Below are 21226 nucleotides of genomic sequence, written 5' to 3'. Positions count from 1 at the left end.
TTTATGTCCTTCAATAAAATCTAAGGTTTTTTTTTAACACACATTTAACTCTCTTTATGAAAATAGTAGTAAAGTAATATAGAAACTCAATGGGAAAATGTTCTAAACTACAAAGCTTCATTGTTCTTCTTACTTTTATTAATTCAAATATTTATATTACGCAACAGACCGGTCAATGGACGATTTTGTAAATGCAACTCAATAAAAATCTAATTTCTAAAATACGATTTTTTTTTACAATTAATTTCTTATTTAAAAGTTAAGATTATTTTGTTTAGCTAATGTTTGATACATTTAGCTTTTTACAACATTAGTGTACGTTTAATTAATAACTTGTTTTAGTTCATCAACTTCTTTGCAAAATTTATTTCATTTTTTGTTAAAATGCCAAATCAATAACTTTATAGATACTATAACAGTGTTTAAGTTTAATCTAGCAATAACTGATTAGCTTCCAATAAAGATATCTTCACTTTCATACATCAGTCCAAAAACAACGCTTCAAAAATGAAAAAATCGCTGCTAAAAAGCAAAGCAGAATATCTACTGAAATGTGCGCCAATTGCAGAAACCGCTCAGTCGGAACGAATAAGCAATAACACGTAGAACGCCGCAGTGAGCGCATTGCTGTGTAAATATCAGTTCTCTTCTCTCCTATTGTTGATACTTTGTTTGCATTGCTCTTGTGTAATTTACAGCATTTTTGTATTTTTTGGATGATTTTATTGCTCAAACTGCAAGTTGGGAATTATTTAATCCGAGGTCTATACCAATTTTTAACTTTTTGCAAAAGCAAATGGTAAATTTATTTCGCTACATTTAGATTATTTTCAATAAATATTAAATTTTGCATTATTTTGTTTCGGCAGACTGTTCTTTATATAATACATAAAAACATATTTAAAAAAAACAATAAACTAGTTTGAGATTTTATTGATCTAAAAAATTTCCTAAGTTTTCACACAACATTAGATTTGAAAATATATAATTTCTATGGAAGCGTGTAAAATGTAAAAAGAATTAAAATCAAGCTAAAAAGTTTTTTATACAAAACAGGTGGAGATACATCAACTTTCATATGTTTCGGAAAGTAAGCATAATACAAAAGCTAAATGAACTGAAACGCGCTGATAAAATTAATCACGTATCTATTTTAATTGGTACTCAAAAATATTACCTAGAGTTTTGCTTTTTGTTTCTTCTTCAATAAAAAATTGTGCTTTTACAAAGGAAGTTTCCCATAGAACTTAAAAGCAGACGACAAATATATAAACTTATTTTCACTTTTTCTATAATTTTGGAGAACCTATAAAACTTTAAAACTAACTAAATGTATTTATTAATTACCTAATTAAAAAAACTCAAATACAAATCTAAAACCATTAAGCTCTAAACAATTTTATCCGAGGTGAGCAACAAAACCAAACACGATATTGCACTAAACTTTCCGTACAAACATCTATCCACACCACTCCGGCATGGGCGACTCGAAGCTCCACCCGTCTCCCTTGTACTTGTGGGCATGCAGGTACATCACCAAGTGTTCAGGTTTCGGGTCGGGCAGCGGGTTCACGCACTCCGGGCAATTCGGGTAAAAGTTCGGGTCGTTTTTCGAACTTTCTTCAACTTTCCGTTCGGCTTTTGGCTCGACAGGAGTTTTATCTTGCCACTCGGTGACAATTCTCTCAACGACTTCGTCCAATTTTCTGTCGCAAGGCCCGTGCCTGAACCTGCTGTCTCCCCACGCCGAATGGTTGTATATGGGGTCGTTGACGATCGGGTAGCCCAAATACTGCAGGTGAGCTCGGATTTGATGCGTTCTTCCTGAATACAAGTTTTTTTTTAATGTTTGAAGGAATTAATTTATAATTGTCATTTTATCCAGTAAATAAGTAATTAATCAAGGTACAAACAAACATAAAAAACAATAAAAGTTTAATGTTCGATGTAGGTTGTACTGTATGAATCCAAGATGGTAATACATTTCAATAAAACATTGAAAATATTTGTTTAACAATCAACTGACCGGTTTTGGGAAAGCAGCGAACCACGCTTGTTTCGCCGTCGGTGCTGACCCGAACGAACTCGGTCTTGGCCTCCTTGCTCTGCATTCCGGCCACCTCCCACGCGCACACGTACCCCAGCTTGTGGCTGACCTGCGTGATCGGCGCCTCGCACGCTACTGTTTCACCTTGGGGGAAAACACCCACCACCTTGCACAGGTATTCTTTCTGTACCTATTTGTTATAATATATCAATAAGTTCGGTTGCAAAATTAATATTGGCAATCCGTATCAGTACTTTAAAACAGTTGTCTTCAAGCTGATCAAAATCTGTGCACACTAAACTGCGACAAAATTTTATGTGCTCCCAATTTTTCAAATTAGTCCGCCGCTAGTGGTTGGACAACTTAGCGTTTTCTTTTTCCTCTTCATTACAAAGCATAGATTATCTAGTGTAAATTTTGAAAATTCCAGACCACAGAATATATAGTGTAAAATTTAAGCATTTTTGGTCTAGCTGGAAAGATTTATATGCTCCCTTTTTTGGTCGATAGATTAAATTAAAAATATACTACTAAAACTAAATTCAGCTTTAACTTTTATCTCTACCCCTTGAAATGAATAGATTGTGTAAAAAACAACAAAATTTATTTCTGTGAACCCTTAAACAAATTTGACCCCACGAATGTACTCCGAAAAGACTACTGCTTCAAAGTAACTGCGGGTTATGAAATCAACGTAAATGTTGAATTTAAAAATTAATAATACATTTTTGGATAATTCTTTTAATAGTTATTGAAAGTATTCTATAAAAAACAAATATTAAGTTCAGTACTTGTTGATTGTTCATTTATTTGTTTAGGTTTCTACGAGTATTTGATTTTTTGTAAGGTAAACGTGAATGTATTTAAATAGATAAATAGATTTTTTTTTAAATGAATATTTTTCTAAATATTCAGTTAAAAAAATATTACAAAATTAAGAAATATTGTTTATTAACTGAAAAAACTAACTTCACGTTGGCTAATTTGAAGGGAAAGTTCTCTAGAAACTTTGGAGCTTCTAGCAAATATGCACAATCCAGATGTGAGTAAATCGATTCGATGGCACACATAAATGTTCTTCAACTTGTTTTCCTGTTATGTTATGGGGATTCAAAATATTTTACCTTATAAGCTACTTTGTATCAATACACATATTAACTTTTAATTCAACAACCAAAATATAAATATGTATTTTACTAACTTTTGGAAATCTAGAAAGTGATATTCGATTACAATCATTGAATGCTTATTTACTATAACGATTATTAGCTGAACGAGATAAAAAACATAATAATATTGGAAAAAGTATATTAAAATTATTCTAAAGCAGGGTTTTTCAAAGTGGGTCAAGTGACAGCTATTCAGGGGGCCATGACCAGTAAAGGAGCCACAGGGGGTTATGAGGTCATAATTTGAAACTTACACTAGATATTCAGGAGTTGATGATGAAGAGCAAAAAAAAGAAAAAAAGGTCTTAGGTGTTTTTTATGGTAGTTTTTTGAGTAATCATGTTAAAGGGGCCATAGCTTTTATAATTTCTCTAAAGAGGGCCATTTGAAAAAAAATTTGAGAAACCCTTATGTATAATAATTAATTTTAAAAATTTTACAATAAACTGAATTAATAACCTTGTAAATTTGAAAAATTGATCATTCGTTCTTATTTACTAGAAACTGACTCTGACTTTGAGATTAATAAAAATACTAAATTTTCTTACTTTTAGCCACATAGTTGCTTTTATTTACTAAAAAAGATTGCTCAATTTACTGAAATTTAAAGAGCTTATTTAAATAAAAATGTTTACTATTTGATTATACTTGAAAAAATTCCAATTATTTTTGCCACCGAAACTTGGTAGTAAATAAAATATTTAATTTGCATATATTTATTTACTTTTCTATACAAAATAAATGTAACAAATTATAAACTTTGTATATTTAAAGTATGTCATTTACAGTAACCTGTCGCTTGAGTACGCTCTTTGAACACAGTGCAAAAGTGCGTACTCAACTAGCAGCACGTAGTCAAGAAATCCTAGTCATTTTTATTACATTAGAAAGCCACTAAAATTAACAGACAACTATATAACATTAGCAGTAACAGAGAACTTTCAGAGATTTTTAATTATTTTAAAACTAATGCCACACATCAAGATATTGATGAATTTGTAGGAGGAATTCATGATGAAAGCAGTAAAATTTTCCAAGAAAAAATATAATATTAAGCAAACCGTTTTTTTTTTATGAAAACCAAGAAGCATTAAACAAAGAAGAGAAAATTACATCAGATGAGGATGAGCCAATAGATGTTGGTAGTAATAGCCAAAGTTTACAAGCTACCAATATTCTTGATAATGTTTACACTAGAGTCTGTCACTCTAGAAGGAGAGTTGTCTTTAGCAGAAATACAAGTAGCTGCTGGTAAAAACTGAGGAAAATTAGATCAGCTTTTAAAGACTTTCAAAATACTTGAAAAAAACTTGCGTACAACAAAAAAGTGTCTGCTAGACCTAAACAAGCTGCACTAAAAGACAAATTTTCTATACAGCATCCAGTTCTAAATAAATTTCAATTGCATTGTTCATTATTTTTGTTAAATATCAATATTTTTATATAGCTTTTTTATACGCTTTTTACATTTATCTTTCAATCCTGGGGTGAGTGAATGTCAACTGCACTGTTCATTATTTTTGTTTATCTAAATTCTAATATGAATTTATTTAATATTTTTTATCCCTATTCTTTAATCCAAGGGTATGCAAATGTCAATTGCACTGCTCAATATTACGTTAAATAAATAAACTGTAATATATTTGTTTTAAATAATGTATTAAATATTTTACTAAAAATATGACATTTTTGTATTCTACTTTCTAGTGTTTATTTCTTAATTTCAAAACTAAAAAAATTCCATTTCGACCAAAGCGTTTTTTAAATAAAATAGTACGTCCTCAACCGGCAGGTCGGTGTTTTTATAAATTGCAACACATAACTTAAAACTATACTTCGTTTGAAACTTAAGAATAACAGGATATCAAAACTTTATGAACAATTGAGATAACTGAATTTATAAGTATCGTTATTGAAAACAGTAATTTATAGCATATTTTTACGAATTTAACATTTTAACAAAAATAATTTAACATAGGTATGTAATGAAAAGTTTCATAAAACATAATAAATGTAACCAGCATTTAGGGAGCAATTGTTTTTAGTAATAACTAGCACTAGTCATGCTTAATTGTTTAGGTAACAAACAATTTATTCAAATTTTAACTAAACTAGAAAATTTTTATTACAACTTATCAGCTTTTTTGTTATTTTAAATCGGGTCAAGATAAGAGTAATATTAAATCAAAAAGTGACCATAGTAATAAGTTAGTTAATTAAATCACATAAAAGCTGATTATATGTATTGTAGTATTAAATTTAAATTTTTAAAGTAAAAGGTATTTTTTCTGCAAAGCAATTATAACCTAAACTAAAAAACTACAAATATACAACTAAAAACTAATACGATTTTTATTAAAATTATTATTTTTATTTTTTTGCTCACCTGTCAAAGAAACTTTGTAAAGTCACACAAACCAGCTAAAAACGAAATACCATATATCAAAATAAAAATATAAATACTTGAAAACTAAGTATTAAGTAAAAAACGGAAATAAAATAGTTCATTCTTATAAATAAAGTCGAACAAAAAATTATTCTTGGTTTTAGAAATTGTAAAACTATAAAGTGGTGTTTTTATTAAGTAAAAAAACAACATAACAAAATCATTAAGTTCTTTTAACAATAAAGTAATTGCCTTTTAATCATTTTTTTATAAAAAATGGAGCTCAAACGATTTAAAACAAAAGCTAACAAAGCAGTAGATGCCTGTGTACTCAAGTTTATTTAAATTATTCATGTCTAAGTAAACTACGTATACAAGAATAGAAGACAGCTGAAAGCATTTGATTATAAATTACAGCGCTTAGAAAATTTCTTAGCAAAAACTGTTTCATAAGAGCAATTAAGTAAAAGTTTAGTAAAATGTAAACATAAATTTTGTTCGATTCTAAAGAATTGTCATGTTATTTTCGTTTTATAACTCATCACATAAATTATAAACTTTTAATTATTAAATATTTTTTAATTAATTATAAGTATTAGTTAAAAAAAACTTTTGGTATTATACTAGCAAGATACAACAACATATTATTAAACGGTCAATTATTTTACTCTAAGTTTTGATGAATAAGTTTTTTTAAATTTAAACTTACTTACTTAAAACACCAATATATATAGCTTTAATTTAATAGATAATATAAAAATATGAACAATACAAACTTACTTTTAGTTATAATTAAAACTTATAATTTTAAAGTTATTTGACATACTAGCAGAGTGAACTAATTACAGGTGTGTTGTGGTAAATTTTTCGTTATTCTTAACTTCTTTTATGAAGTATTTTATTAACATTTCCACTAAAGAAAATTTGAAATAATAGTTGATATAACTTCTTAATTAGGAAGTCTGTTTAAGCGTTTTAAAACACAAGGGACATTAACAATTATTTTTTATTAAAATACAATCGATTTTTGTTTGTTATTTCTTAAATATATCATGAAATTTACAATTGTCGTCATAAACTCTTTTTTTTTTTCACCAATAACAAAATTATAAGATATTAAAAGATTAGAAAATTTTATCTTAGATCAGTTTGAAATTTCAAATAACTCAAACTTTAAACTGTATCCTGGTGTATGACTCAATAACCGAAAGGCTTTTTCGTACACCAGGTCCTTAGACCAAATATTTGAGCGCTTTTTTTTTTCGTTCAATAAAAATACTAGTAAAAAAACAATAAGATTTAGTGATCAATTCTAGCCTTGAGTGTGAGAAAAATACAACAACGTTTTCATAAAGATCTTAAAATAAGCATATTTTTATTAGAGTAAATAAAAACAGAAAATAATTGGGCTAAAAATGTAGTACAAATTAATTGTCTCAGTAAATATAAACCATAATCGAACTAATTTTAGTCTGTTTTTTATATGCACTTGAGTATCATTACAGTCATTAAATTATTAAAAGTTCAATTATGTCCAGCATATTAAAACTACCTTAGCCAGAATGTACACAAGTGTATTATCTCGATATCTGCTGCAGGGGTGAATTGGCATTCCAGAAGGTTTGTTTACTACTAAATACTTGTCATTGTCAGCCAGCACATCGATTTTTGAAGCAGTTACTGGCCCTTCATGACGATGAACTCTTAAATTAAAATATAAATAAAAATGTTGTCTAAATATTATTAAAATACTTTCAGCATTATCTTACTCAAGTGAAATTGTCTCATGTAAATGTTTTTTTTGTAAAAACTTAAGATTAAACTTTTAGGATGCATCCAGTTTTTAATATGACAACAAATTAGTTTAAAAAATATTTTCCAACTTGCTAGAAATCAAATCATTGTTTTTCACAATGTAATCAAGGGAATTTATTTTCTTCAAGTTGACTAGAAAGTTTCCACATTTAGCAGCCTGCTCGTAGCAATCAATTGAGTAGAGGCGAAACTCTTTCGAATATATGTCTCTTAAAGACCTTCCAAGCCATCTACCTTAAACAAAGTTCATGTTAATTGTTCCACAATAAGCTAGTTCAACAAATGATATAAAGAACAAAAATGAAACGCTAACATGTTACTAAAGAACTTAATTTTCCAAATAACAAACACTTTTTCAAAGTGAGATTTATTGTAATTTCAGAAATAAATTTGTGTATTTTTTTAATTATTTAATTATATCAGTTTTTACTATTTAATTGTTTTCTAATATAATAAATATAAAAACTACTTATAAAAGGCTATTTAAAATAACAATTGAAAATAAATAATATATCTAAAATAAGTAAATCTATTTTATTGAGACGAAGTTAAAGTAATCAAATTATGAATAACTTTTATTTGACCTCTTTTATTATTATAAGACTTTATCTTATTAAAATTAAATGAACAATAATTAGAGAATTTTAGTTTTGATATTTACAAAGATCTACACTTTATAGACCTTTTCTATTTTAAATTACAAAAGATAGTTCAAAAATTTAAACTTGTATTTTCAAAATATTTTGTTTTTGTTTACAATCAGCCTTATCATTACTTTTAGATACAGTATCATCAATAAAAATCATTAAACTATTATTATACTCAGTTACTTTTTAATATTTGATTTTTTTAATGTACATGTATAACACAATTTTTTGTTTAATGCTACTCTTGCAATTTTATAATCATTAATTTTAGAAGTTCAAACACAAATTTTATTTTCAGGTAAGAATAAGGTTTTTTTTTCTTTGCCTGTTTTCAAATACTAAGATCATATAAAGAATTAACTTGATAAGAAAGAAATAGTATTTTTAGTGTGATATATGTAGTGTAACTGATTGGTCATACCAAAAAATTTGTTGTTTATTTTCTTTGTCTCACTAAGACTTATTGTTTACAAAAAAAGAAACTATTTATATATTTTTCTTTTTACTAAACTATTCAGTAGAAATTATTACTATGAATATTTTATATCTTTTTACATCTATAAATACTATAAGTTTTGTATAAAGATCACATATTTACATATTAATTTATCTCACTTCTGTCAAATTAAAAATTATTATTTTCTGAGATATTACTTATAATATTTCCAATCAAGGGTTTTATGGCAAACCTCTAACTATTGCCATACAAGTAAAAGCTAAAAAAGTATAAAGTATCTTTTTTTTAAAGCATACAATGACTATATTCTCTATTGAATTTTTTGATCTAATCTATATAGTTTTTTTACCAATATAAATTCCTAACTGCATTTTTAATAAATACATACAAAAGAAATATTTTTGATAAAGAATTGATAAATCATTTTACTTAAAAACTGCAATTGCTTTTCTTTTATTATTTATTTTAGAAAATATATGTTAGAAATACAACAACTCACCTTTGGCAAAAGTATCAAAAGTGTAAAAATATGGTTTGACTTTTCTTAATCCATTTTCAAAATAGTATCTGTTAGTATTTGCTATAAAATCATCTCCAATTGTCTTATGACTACTAGAGTTTTCTGCTTTCTTTTTGTCATCTAAGTATCTATAACACCTTGCCCGCAAGCTTTTTCCTTTATTTTTTAACAAAGCACCATTTTTAGCCACTTCTTCTAATAAAGAAAGCTCCTTCACATTTTCATCCTCAACAAGCAACTTTGACTTTTTTATTTGACAGCTTTCCTCTGTGTTTTCAGCTGTACGTTTTGACATAGTTGATTTTATCTGATTGAAATAAAATCTGGTATGTTTAAATTATAAAAGTATAATAAAGCAATTAAGCAATTATAAAAAATTTAAAAAGTGAAAAATGTATTGTACATAACTAAAAATAACTATTTTTATAAAACAAGATCCAGCCAAACCTGGTTTTAAATAACTTATTTTTTTTAGTTATTAATGCTAAACTAAACTTATTTTTTTTATTTGCTGATTACCTTTTTTTATACTATAGTTAAAAATTTAAATTTAATTAGATAAACAATTACTGGTTTATTAACTTTCATTTTGATCAACAACATTTTATTAATTCAACTAAGGAAATCATATGCAAATAATTTAAGAGAAAATTTACCTTTAGATTTGTTATTAGAAACTTCTAGCTATAGTATAGATAGAGTAACAAGAAAACAAGTATAAATATTTATCAATTTTCATAACATGCATCAATATAAAATTGTAAAAGAATATACTACAGTGGATCTGTTTATTTTTAATGGGTTACTTAAGTCTTTTATGATAACTTTTGATTAAAAATTTATTGTGGTTGTTTTTTAATAAATTGACACTTATAAAAAAATTTGACTATTACTGTCTTTAACTAATTTGATTTAGATCTTATTTTAGTCAAGACCTGACCAAATTCTGTAGACCAATAAAAAAGGGCACTTAATTGAGTCAAAAAATTAAACTATTTGATAATTTTTTTATTACCTAACACAGATGTTAGTTTCCTTTAATGACTAAAACACCCAACCAAACCAAGTCTAAGAGTCCATAACTGCACTGTATATTTTAAAAGTTTTGTTACAGGTTTACTTTACTGACATGTGTAATATTTTAAAACAGGACAGTCAAATATGCATTAAGACACTTTTGTACAAAGGGTCAAATATGCAAAAAGTTTCGATTTTGCACAAGAATAAAATACTAAATTAAAAAACAAAAACAATTAATTATCAACCAACCTTTAAAGACTTTAAACCAAAAAAAAACGTCATATACATAAGTAAGTGTAAACTTAACATAAATACATAGTTTTAATTGTTAAAATAAACATTTAAATAACAAAACTGTCATAATTTTACAATAAGGGCATAGGAGAGGGTAAACACCCTTTTTTAGTTTTTGATCTTATTTTATATAGTTTTTACTAAGCTACAAAATGCTTTTTACAGATTTTAAAAATTCAAAATATTTTTTGAGATATAGCCAGTCAAAGTTGGAGGCAACAATAGGTTCCTTATGGGAGGCGCAAACTAAAACAGCAAAAATAGACTATTTCACTAAAAATCTACCTTCTCCTACGTTTTTTGAGATAACTACCTCAAATTTTCAGGACATGTTCCTTGATATATTTAGAAAATTCTGTCAGAAAGAATTTTTTTTAAGTTAAAAAAAAATTATTTAAATAATAAACAAAAAAACAGTTTTTTTTTTGTTTTTTTGTTATAATTTTTTTTTTAATAATTTTTTAAGAATAATTTTTTTAAATAAACATGTTTTTTTTAATAGACTAAAAATGGTCTACATTTAGTGATTTCTAGTTATTTGCTGTTTTAGTTTGCGCCTCCCATAAGGAACCTATTGTTGCCTACAACTTTGACCGGCAATATTTCAAAAATTATTTTGAAATTTTTAAACTAATTATTACTTAACTTTTTTTATTTAATAACCTTCATGAAACTTAGTGTTTAAAGAATCCTTATTCAAAAATACAAAGTAAAGATTTTAAGTATTATTTTGAAATTTTTAAATCTGTAAAAATCGTCTTGTAGCTTAGTAAAAACTATATAAAATAAGATCAAAAACCAAAAAAGGGTGTTTACCCCCCCCCCCCTATGCCCATAATACAACCAAAATATCTAAATTACAATAAAATAAAAACACAATTATAAATATTGTAATAGTAAAACTTAAAATATGAAGGGCATGGGGGGATAATCACCTTTTTTAAAATTTAGTCTTATTTCCCCTAAATATAGTCTCCTATGCCCTTAATCAACTAATAACTTTAATAAAATTGGTGTTGACATTTATTATGTTTAGCTTCACAAGATTTATTTCAAAATTATGAATATAGTGGCTAAATTAAATAAAAAATATTGAAACTTGAATAGAGAAATAAAGCTATTTGAATAGTTATGAAGCTATTTGCAAAAATGTTATAATTTTATTTTAACATTTTTTTTTCTTCAGTTTATTGTATACCCAATATTAAAACTTTTATGTCTCAGTTCATTCAGTTAATATTGCCTTTTGTGCATAAAGCTTTAAAAATTAGAAAACCAGAATAAAAAAAGGTAAACTGACTGAATTAGAAGTATATAGTTTATTTTTAAATATAGTTAATTTTTAGATGATTAAGATAAGCAACTTTTAGTTTACTTTTGAACCCTTGAGTAATCTTAAATCTTTATTAGTATTTTTTTCACATTTTAAACAACTCAACTTCTCCAATGTACACTTTATAAAAAGTGTTATAAATTTATTGTATCTTTACTTTCATCTTTTTTACAATTTCTTACATTTATCAACTTACATAAATTCATCATTTAAAATTATTACTTAACTTTTTTTATTTAATAACCTTCATGAAACTTAGTGTTTAAAGAATCCTTATTCAAAAGTACGAAGTAAAGATTTAAGACCTATATATTTACAACAAATTACAATCATTTAGTATTTCACGTGAAGTAAAAAATTTAAAAGGGTTTCATTGAGGTGTCACATTTTTATACATATGTGGAACAATACTGATTGATAAACCAAGTAACAACATCTCATATCCTATGTGAAATCAATGTTACTAAGAATTTAAAATGTTTATTTTTAAACCTAATTCAAATAAAAAATAAATACTTTTTAAAAAATAAAATTTATTTTAAATAGACAAGACCTTAAAAGGTATCCAAGTGTTGTGCAACTATACCAGAAAGTATTTTCGTGCTCCAGGTCCTAGGACAAAAATATTTTGAGTGCTTTTTTTGGCGTTCAAAAAGCTATACTAGGAATTAATTATAGGTCAGTTTAATAAATATCTATCTGGTTTACATGCACAGTGTATAGTCATATCTGCTTTTTTTTGATTAACTTTTTTAGCTTTATGCAAACAAAATTTTTAACGTTATAAAAATGTAGTTTTTACATTAGCTTGTTTTTATTAATTTAATAAAGAAGTAAACATTACTAGATGTATTATATATAATAATTTTAAATTAATACACTGAACAGTGGTCGAAAACTATTTTAAATACTAACAACTTGCCTAAAATAATAATAAGAATGCTTATAAAAATTTAATTAAAAAATGTTTATCAAATAAATATTAATCTTAACACTTATTTGTGAGTATTTTTAAACTACTATTAATTTAGTATACAAATTAAAAACATTATCTACTAAATGTAATTTAATATTTTAAAAAGAATTAATTAACTATCTATTTACTTAGCCAGTAGTATGAATATCAAATTTGTAAAATTTAGAAAGTGTAAGGCATTGTTAATAATACTGAAAATAATATACTTAATAAACTCATATCAGTTTACACTATGTAACTGATATGTTATCATAAGTATCTGTTTTATATTCAAACTACACAGATTTATAAACTCTTTATTCACTTTTTTACTATAATAACTTAATATTTAAAAAATAAGTTTATTTGTGTGAAAATTTATTTTCTTAGCCTCACTTAACAAACTTTTCCATATTTTCAACTAAAAGTTTTTAAAATTTATAACCTAATATTTACAACAATAACTAAAAATAAAGGTTTAGTATATAAATTTAAGTTTTATAAATCTATTTATAAGATCCAATCTAAGCTAAATGAATTTTTAGTATTTATTTTTTATTTAAGTTATTTTACAATAAATTTAAGGTCTTCTTAAAAATTATTAACACATTTTTAAATCTTAGTAAAATCATAAAACAGTAATCTGAGTTGTTTGAATTACTTTTTTATTATGTATATTACTCTATGTAATCAATAAAAGTTTTGTTTTTTCATAAATTTTAATGGGTATCAAAGCATGTTTTGGACAAAAAATATTAGCTATTTAAAGAAAAATAAATAAATATGACCTGTATACTACTTTCTGTGGTTACATGGCAATTTAAATTACAACAATTCAATTTTTGTAAAAACTTTTAAGGAATCACATCTCTAAAAGTAGTTTGTATTTGAAAAAATAAAATATCTATATGTACTTCCAAATTAATAAGGATGGTAAAAAAAATAATATTTATATAATTATTTAAATTTACTATAATTAAGTAAGTTAAAAACTTATTTTAGCCATTCTCAAAGAGTAATTTTTAGAAAAAATGCTTTATTAAAAACTATAAAAATGTGTTTTTCTTTATTAAGTACGCAAAGTATCTTAAACATTAAAATTTATTTTTTGTATTAAATTTAAACCATAATAAGAGAATTTTTCTAACAAATTAAATATAATTTAGCATATTATACTTATATTATGTAATCTACTGTGAAAATTAAAACAAGTTGAAAACCACACCACATTTAAAATCTTTTTTTTTTATCTTTTCAGCTACTCTTTACCAATAACAATATTTCATGTTTCACAAATTACTTTGAAACTAGATGATAGATATGATGATAACCAAAAATAAATCATGTACATGGTTGCCACTCATCAAGCTGAGAAAAATTTCCTGACTTTTCCTGACTTTTTCCTGACTTTTTACCAAAACTTTCCTGACTTTTCTAAATCAAGCTCTTAAATTAAACTTATTCTAAATTACATAATCTAACACTTTAAATTATATAAAGCTTCCAATCTAACTTTAATATAGTTAAAAAACAATAGTTTTTTACTGAATTCTATCATCAAACTTACAGTACATCACTTCAACCATCTGTGTATGATTGATGTTTGTAATAAACAGCTATATCAGCAAAATACTTGTATTATTACCTTATAAACACAGCTTGTCTGAAAAAAGAAACAATTTTTTAGCAAATCCTAGAATATATGTATCTAGATAAATCTAGATCTACCATAAATGTATAAACAAACGACATATAAGGAACATTTTGCAGTTTAATTAAAGATATTTTACTAATTTATACCAGCTGAAGGCATTGGAAATAAAATTAAATATTTTTGTAAATTTCTAGGAAAATTTTGGAATTTTTTTCTGACTTTAAAGGACTTTTAATTAACTTTTACCACTTGAAGGCTCTGGAAAACAAGAAATTTTGTAAATTTAAACTGACAAAATCTGATATTTTATTTTTATTTTATCAAATTTCCTGACTTTTCCTGACTTTTTTTCAAAACCCCCCATTTTTTCCTGACTTTTCCTGACTTTTGTAATTTTTTCAAATTTTTCCTGACTTTTCCTGATTTCCTGACTTTTCCTGACCGAGTGGCAACCCTGCATGTAATAAAAAGTAGACCTACATAATTGGATAAAACTTAATAATTTGAATAACTTTTGTAATGACTGAAATTTTTTGTGGGTGTAAATATAATGCACTTGGTGTTATAAGAATTATTATAATAATTAAATGCATAAACTAAAAATCATAATTTTACAAGAAACAAAACCAGGCTTTGTAAATAACACTGTAAGATAGATCTAAATTCATGAAAATAAAATGGTTTTGTAGTAAAAACTATTTAGTATCTTGTAAATCTTGTTAGGCTATTATTTTTTTGAGTAAAAAACTTTACAGAGTCTATATTAGTAACTTTACTATCCTATTAGCATAGCATCAAAAACCCTACCAGGTACTATTTAGTTTAACTTTTTGCCAGAATTTTTTGGAATTTGAATATGTTTATACATTAGGGGGGTAGGAATCAAATATGCACAAAGTGACAGTTTTGCACGGAATGATTTTTTTTCTTTTTTATTTTTTTATAACTTTTTATTTCACTATCACTGTTACCCCTAACCCTTACCCTCAGTTGGTAACTTTTTTTTCTTGTTTTTTTTTAATTAATTCTAATAATATTTTTATTATTGTTTTATATTTGTATTAGTTACTACTTGTTTTATATTTTCACTTACTGTTACCCCTGACCCTTGGTCAATAACTTTTTTTCTAAATAATTTATTCTTTTTTTTTTTGATTTTTTTTAATAATAGTTTTTATTAGTTTTTTTTTTAGTTTTTTTTTACTATCACTGTTACCTCTAAACCTTGGTTGGTAACTTATTTTTTCTTGGTTTTTTAATGTTTTTTATTTTTACCCTTGTGCAAGGATGACCCTTTGTGCAAAAGTGTCCATTTGTGCATATTTGACCCTTTGTGCAAAAGTGTCTTTGTGCATATTTGACCTGTTCACACATTAGGGTGCTATTATTAGAATGCTTTCATAAAACTTTCTTAAAATTGTCTTAAATTATGCACAATGTGTCTGTGTTATAATTGGCCAAATGTTAAAAAAACAGCTAAAAACTAGAAGGTTGAATTTTTTGGGTCCCGTAAATTGGTGTAGTTTTTAGAAAATCTAATATAGCCTCTATAATTGTGGTATTTACCAAGTAAAAAAAAAAATTAAGGTGAAAACTCAAAATTTGCCGTGTCTTTAAGCACCTTAATATACATATATGTATGTTAAATATGTGGTTTTTAGCTGATTAAAATCTGGCAACTATGCCTCATAGGAACATATTAAACGTTATGGTATCAATAAACAATTCATAAGAATGAATATGCCAGTAAAGGACTAAAGGTTCCAAAGGGTTTTACAATTGAAATTTAGTTTGTATATCTTATTTTTACTACCAGAAATTTTTTTACTGCTTAAGAAAACTTTTTTATTAGTAATCTAATAAAAGTAACTTTTTTTTATCAGGAATCTAAGTTGGTGAGCTTAATTGGTTGCTTATAGAATATAGAAACTAAAAAACTTATATTTAGTTTTCTAACCAACCTTATTGATTTTTTTATAGTAGGTCCATTATCAATCTTAAAGTCATATTATTAAATTTTAAATCACTGTCTGTAACTCATAGAAAACTTTAATATGTTTTAAAATTAGCCTTGGTATAGAAAGTTTATAGTGATTTCAATTTTTAAAGTAAAAATAAGAGTAGAAAAAATAAATCATTTTGGTTAAGAAAATTATTAAAAACTTTTAACTACATAGTTTGGTCATATTGTTTGTCTGAATTTATCTTTGAACCAATATTTAAATAAAATTAACCTGTAAAAATATAAATTTCTGTATTAACTGTATTTCATTGGAATTAATTTTACAATTGAAGTATTGCAATGGTTTTGTCAGGACATTCATTCAAACCTAAAAATAATATCTTATTAAATTACCTAACACTTAAACCCAACTACCTTATAGTAAAATAAATTTTTATGACTATATGTCTTATTTGAGTTAGATGTTTTTAATAGTTACAAACTAGATTTAAACATTTTAATACTGAGAAAATATTAAATATATATAAAACTAGGGGTGGAATGGTATACTTTTTAATTTGAGTAAAGCACTGTTTAAGAAACTTTCTAGAAGTAAAAATTTAAAAATTCTGAAAAAATATTTTTGATATGGAATAAGAAAAAGGGGGCAGTAGTTTTTTATCAAAACTTCTGTATCTATTTTAAATTTATGAGTTTTAGCTGAGAGATCTTAAAAGTTCTATAATGAAATTAAATTTATTACAAAGTTGTTTTGAAATATCATATTACAGAGATTCTTTAAAATGCATACATAATGTTAAAACCAAATACTAAATAACAGAGTGATAAGTACTTAAGGAACAAAACAAATTGAAAATTGTGAGGAAGTAAATTTAATACTTAGCTAGTTAAAAAAGCTTTGTCATTTACCTAGTTAGGTTAAGACCAAATTTATTTAGTGGTGTATAATTTAGTGGTGAAAGAACTTGATGATTTTTCAATTAAAATATTTTACTGACCAGCCTACTACTTGTTTTATTTAATTAATCATTAATTAATTTGTTAAGTAAGTTACTAATTTAGTTATCAATTATTTTTCAGTATATAACACATTTAAATCACATTTAACTCCAAGTTTAACTATGCCAATATAATTTTTACAACATGTAAAATTAAAATAGAAACATTTTTAATACAATTTACTTTCCTAACAAAACTTTTGATTGGTTGTGATATTTAAAAACAAGTGCAACTGTGTTAAAAATTGTACGTACATCAAATTTTATGTCAGTATTATTTTCTTTTTGATTACAATAAAGTTAAAAAATATTTAAATACTGTCAACTAACTTTTTTTTTCCAGATAACTTATAATGATTTATAATTTAATTTAGAAACATAAAATTATCAGTAATTATATTGAGACTATTAATAAGTAGAGTATAGATTAGGACTTTGAAAAAGAAATATACAATTTTACATTAACCTATTTTTCACTTATACTTGCTAATTGATCAAATCAACTTTAACAAAATTCATTTAAACTTTTGTTTTTTTTGTTAGTAAAGCAATTAGTTATAATTTCTGAAATATTATAGATATAAATTAAAAAATACATTTACCTTGACCGTTATTGAAGGTTTGAGATATTACCTTTTAAACTTATATAAAAAACAACTCTGCAATACACAAAAACATGTTTTCATTTATTTCAATTCAATCTATAATGACATACTTTGTAAAAATTCTTCTGTAACATATTTTATGTGTGCGCACATTTTTTTAAGTATATTTTTAACATTTTTACAACAAACAAATAATTGTAGATATGCACAAGTTAAAACTGCACAAGCATGTGAAAACTTTAAATCTAAATAGGACCAAGAGATTAATTACTGTACAAAAAAATAAGTTTGGGCGCACACACAAGTTAAAATTTCATCTAAACTAATCATTTCACAAAATTCATAGTTACAAACAAAATATAACTTATAAAAATCCTGAACATAAAAATGTTATGTAAGCAACATATTAACTTTATTAGTTAAAGCAAAGAGTTAACTGCTATTAATTAGATGTTACTAAGCGTTATTACTTTAGCATTAACAACAATGTACATTAGATTTTACTTTTACAGATAATTAAGATTTATAAAATCACATAACAATTTAGCTTTACTTGTATTAACTTTATTAAATTTTTTTTGTCAATTTAAAAAAACATACTCATTTATAAACTTCAAATTGTAAACCTTCATTTTTTATAGTTTTCAAACAAATATAGAAGTGGTCAATACTATTTTTGGAATGTTGCAAACACAGAATTACAAAATAGATATAAACCAAATTAACTATATTGTAAGCCACTTTAACATCAAAGATGCTAAGATTGTAAACAGTCTTTCAAAAGTTTACACTGCAGTTCACAAACAAAGAGTTGGCAGTCAGCGCTAACTAAAAGATTCACAAAACAACAAAAAACACACTGCAAGGTTTTTGTTTCATAATTATCACATACAACTTATAAAAAAGTTAGCCCAACTCAATTAATAAAACAGTTTTACATTATCAAACAAAGATAAAAATCATCAAAAAATGTTAATATGTTGCAACAAATACATTTAAGTGAACAGGGTTTAAAACAGAGCAGTATATACAGCAAATAATAAGTAATTTAAAGTTTTAAAATTTCTTAAATATTTTTAAAACTAGCAAGAAACGTTAAACAAATGCATGCAGTAATAACATTTAAGTTTGTCTAAACTGTTCATAAAAAAGTGTGTGCGTCCATCTCTGGTCCATTAGTATCAGGTCACAGCAGTGCAATTACTATTGTTAGTGTCTAATTAGTTAGCACCAACATCAGATGATGAATTTTGCATTCTGGATTTCATCTCCTCAACTGCATTAGCCTTGTTTAGCACCTCCCTTATTTTGCGTTGGGCAGACTGAATTGAATAAAAGTGACCATTCATTTTCACTGGAACTTGATCCATACCTTCTGTTTCAGATTGGCGCGGAATTACCACTTCTGAGCCAGTTATCCTTTGAAGTTCTCTTACATTATTGCCTCCTTTACCAATGAGGCGACCAACAATTGAGGCTGGTATCATCATCTCTGATGTCAACCTCATATCATGGTCATTTTGGAAGTAACCTTCTTGTTTAAGCTTCTCAAAAATGCAGTATTGAGAGCGCCATTGACCTTCAGGACTGCCCATAATTGTGAGCCTCCTTAACTTGTCATCATCACTGTCTTCTGGATTGACAATTTTGATAGAGGTATTGGCCATTCTAGAAACATTTCTAATGTGAGCTCCTTTTGAACCAATCATAGCTCCTACAGACTCAGCTGGAATATATAAAGTACAGGTCTCACTTGGAACTTTAGCAGCATCTCCTGCCATATTTGGTCCATTTCTGTAATTGTAACCAGAACCTCCTAGACCATCTCCTCTCATTCCAAAACTGTTAATACCAGGGAACATGCTTACGGGATTCATACCCATGCCAGAAAAAGATAATGGCTGTTGATAAGCTGCCCTCATGTCATTTTCATAACAGCTTCTCAGCTTTTCCATTAAAAGCAATTCTGCTTTAGCACATTCTTCACCATAGATAGAAACTGTACGCTCAGAATTGTTAGTATGCATTTCTCCAACTCCATTAGAAATAGCAATTCTACATCCTGTTTTCTCCTGGATAGTTTTCAAGTTACGCCCTTCTTTGCCAATGAGTCTACCTATTAATGAATTGTGAGCAAGAATTTTTAATGGAAGCTCATTTCTTCCATCTTCAATAAATCCTCCTTCATTGGCCTTTGCGCTTTTTTCTTCTTCTTTAATTATATCAAATATGTTACTAACTGCTTCCCCACAAGCTTCAACAGAACCATTGATAGTAATGGCTTTCTCAGTTGCTCCAGGATTGTCTTTGCGGTGAACATCAATTCTTGCATGGGTTTTTTGAGTAATTGCTCTGATACACTCACCTCCTTTGCCTATGATGGCTCCAACAAACTGACTGGGGACTAACATTCTAGTTGGAAGCTCAGGAAGAGGTTTTTGTCTAAAGTTTCCTCCATTTCCATAGCCATTTGGCTGGCCATAACCTCCATTCATAAAATTCCTTGGTCTTGCTGGTCTGATGACATCTGAAGGGTCAGGTATTAATGAAACATAGAGGTTTTGGCCAGACACGACCCTTTTTCCCAACTCACGATAAGCCATTTGAGCATGTTGATATTCAACATAAGTTACCTTTACCGCAGCTGTATCCCCTTCACTTGAAACCTGCTCACAGTTTTCAACTTTGCCAAAGCTACCAAGCATTGTATCAAGTTCTTCCCAGTTCAAATGAGAAGGAATATTTCTCACATAAATTCTCCTTGGTCTCGAGTCTTTAGGCACCTGCATCTCTACAGAAATACCTTTTCCACCAATTGCATATCCATTCATGCTGTCAAGAGCTTTCTCACATGAGACAGAATCTTTGCAGTCAGCAAATGCAAATCCTTTAGCATTGATGGAAACATCTGTGATCTCAATGTTCATTTGATTAAAGGCTTTGCATAGTTGTTCTTCAGTGAAGTCAGATGGTAGATTTTTGATATAGATTTTACTCATGTTGAATTTTGGATTAAGATATGACTGTTAAACTGAAATCCGATCCAAATTTACCAAATAGAATTTGCCAGTGAAAATTAATGGGTTTTGTCCTTTTAATCCAGAGAAGTTTTTAAAGTTTATTTTTCTGTTAGTTGTTTCAAGTTCTAAAATGGCTTTATCAATACAGTTTAAAATAAAGTTGGCAACACTAAAAAGGTATCAAGGAAGAAAATGATAGTCAGTGGAGGAATTGGTTTCGTTATATGTATTTTATTTCTCGGAACGAGCACCTTTATGCAGGCAGCAGGATAGCAGCACTGGGTGCGAACACTCAATTACCGAGAGTAACGAGTATTAATGCTCCCAACCTCATACCGTCCTT

General features: G+C 26.5%; 2 protein-coding genes across 2 annotated transcripts; both read right to left on the bottom strand.

The window, feature by feature from the left end:
* Positions 1–1149: 1149 nt before the first annotated feature.
* Positions 1150–17916, bottom strand: LOC145833880 (uncharacterized). The gene is made up of 8 exons (XM_082941119.1): positions 17861–17916; positions 16532–16627; positions 9021–9348; positions 7486–7651; positions 7155–7305; positions 3017–3139; positions 2027–2237; positions 1150–1824 (listed from the first exon to the last, which is right to left on the bottom strand). The coding sequence occupies exons 2-8, from the start codon at positions 16619–16621 to the stop codon at positions 1460–1462; spliced, it is 1434 nt and encodes a 477-aa protein (XP_082797245.1). The 5' UTR covers positions 16622–16627; positions 17861–17916; the 3' UTR covers positions 1150–1459.
* LOC145833879 (insulin-like growth factor 2 mRNA-binding protein 1) lies at positions 17917–20962 on the bottom strand. Its single transcript, XM_082941118.1, has one exon. It carries the CDS (start codon positions 20860–20862, stop codon positions 19084–19086), a length of 1779 nt encoding a protein of 592 aa, XP_082797244.1. The 5' UTR covers positions 20863–20962; the 3' UTR covers positions 17917–19083.
* Between the last annotated feature and the right edge of the window lie 264 nt (positions 20963–21226).

This window comes from Thalia democratica, chromosome 4 (genome assembly GCF_965202585.1).
Source record: "Thalia democratica chromosome 4, ktThaDemo2.hap1.1, whole genome shotgun sequence".
In the NCBI taxonomy this organism is placed as follows: domain Eukaryota; kingdom Metazoa; phylum Chordata; class Thaliacea; order Salpida; family Salpidae; genus Thalia; species Thalia democratica.
This window is presented reverse-complemented; position numbering and strand designations above follow the sequence as displayed.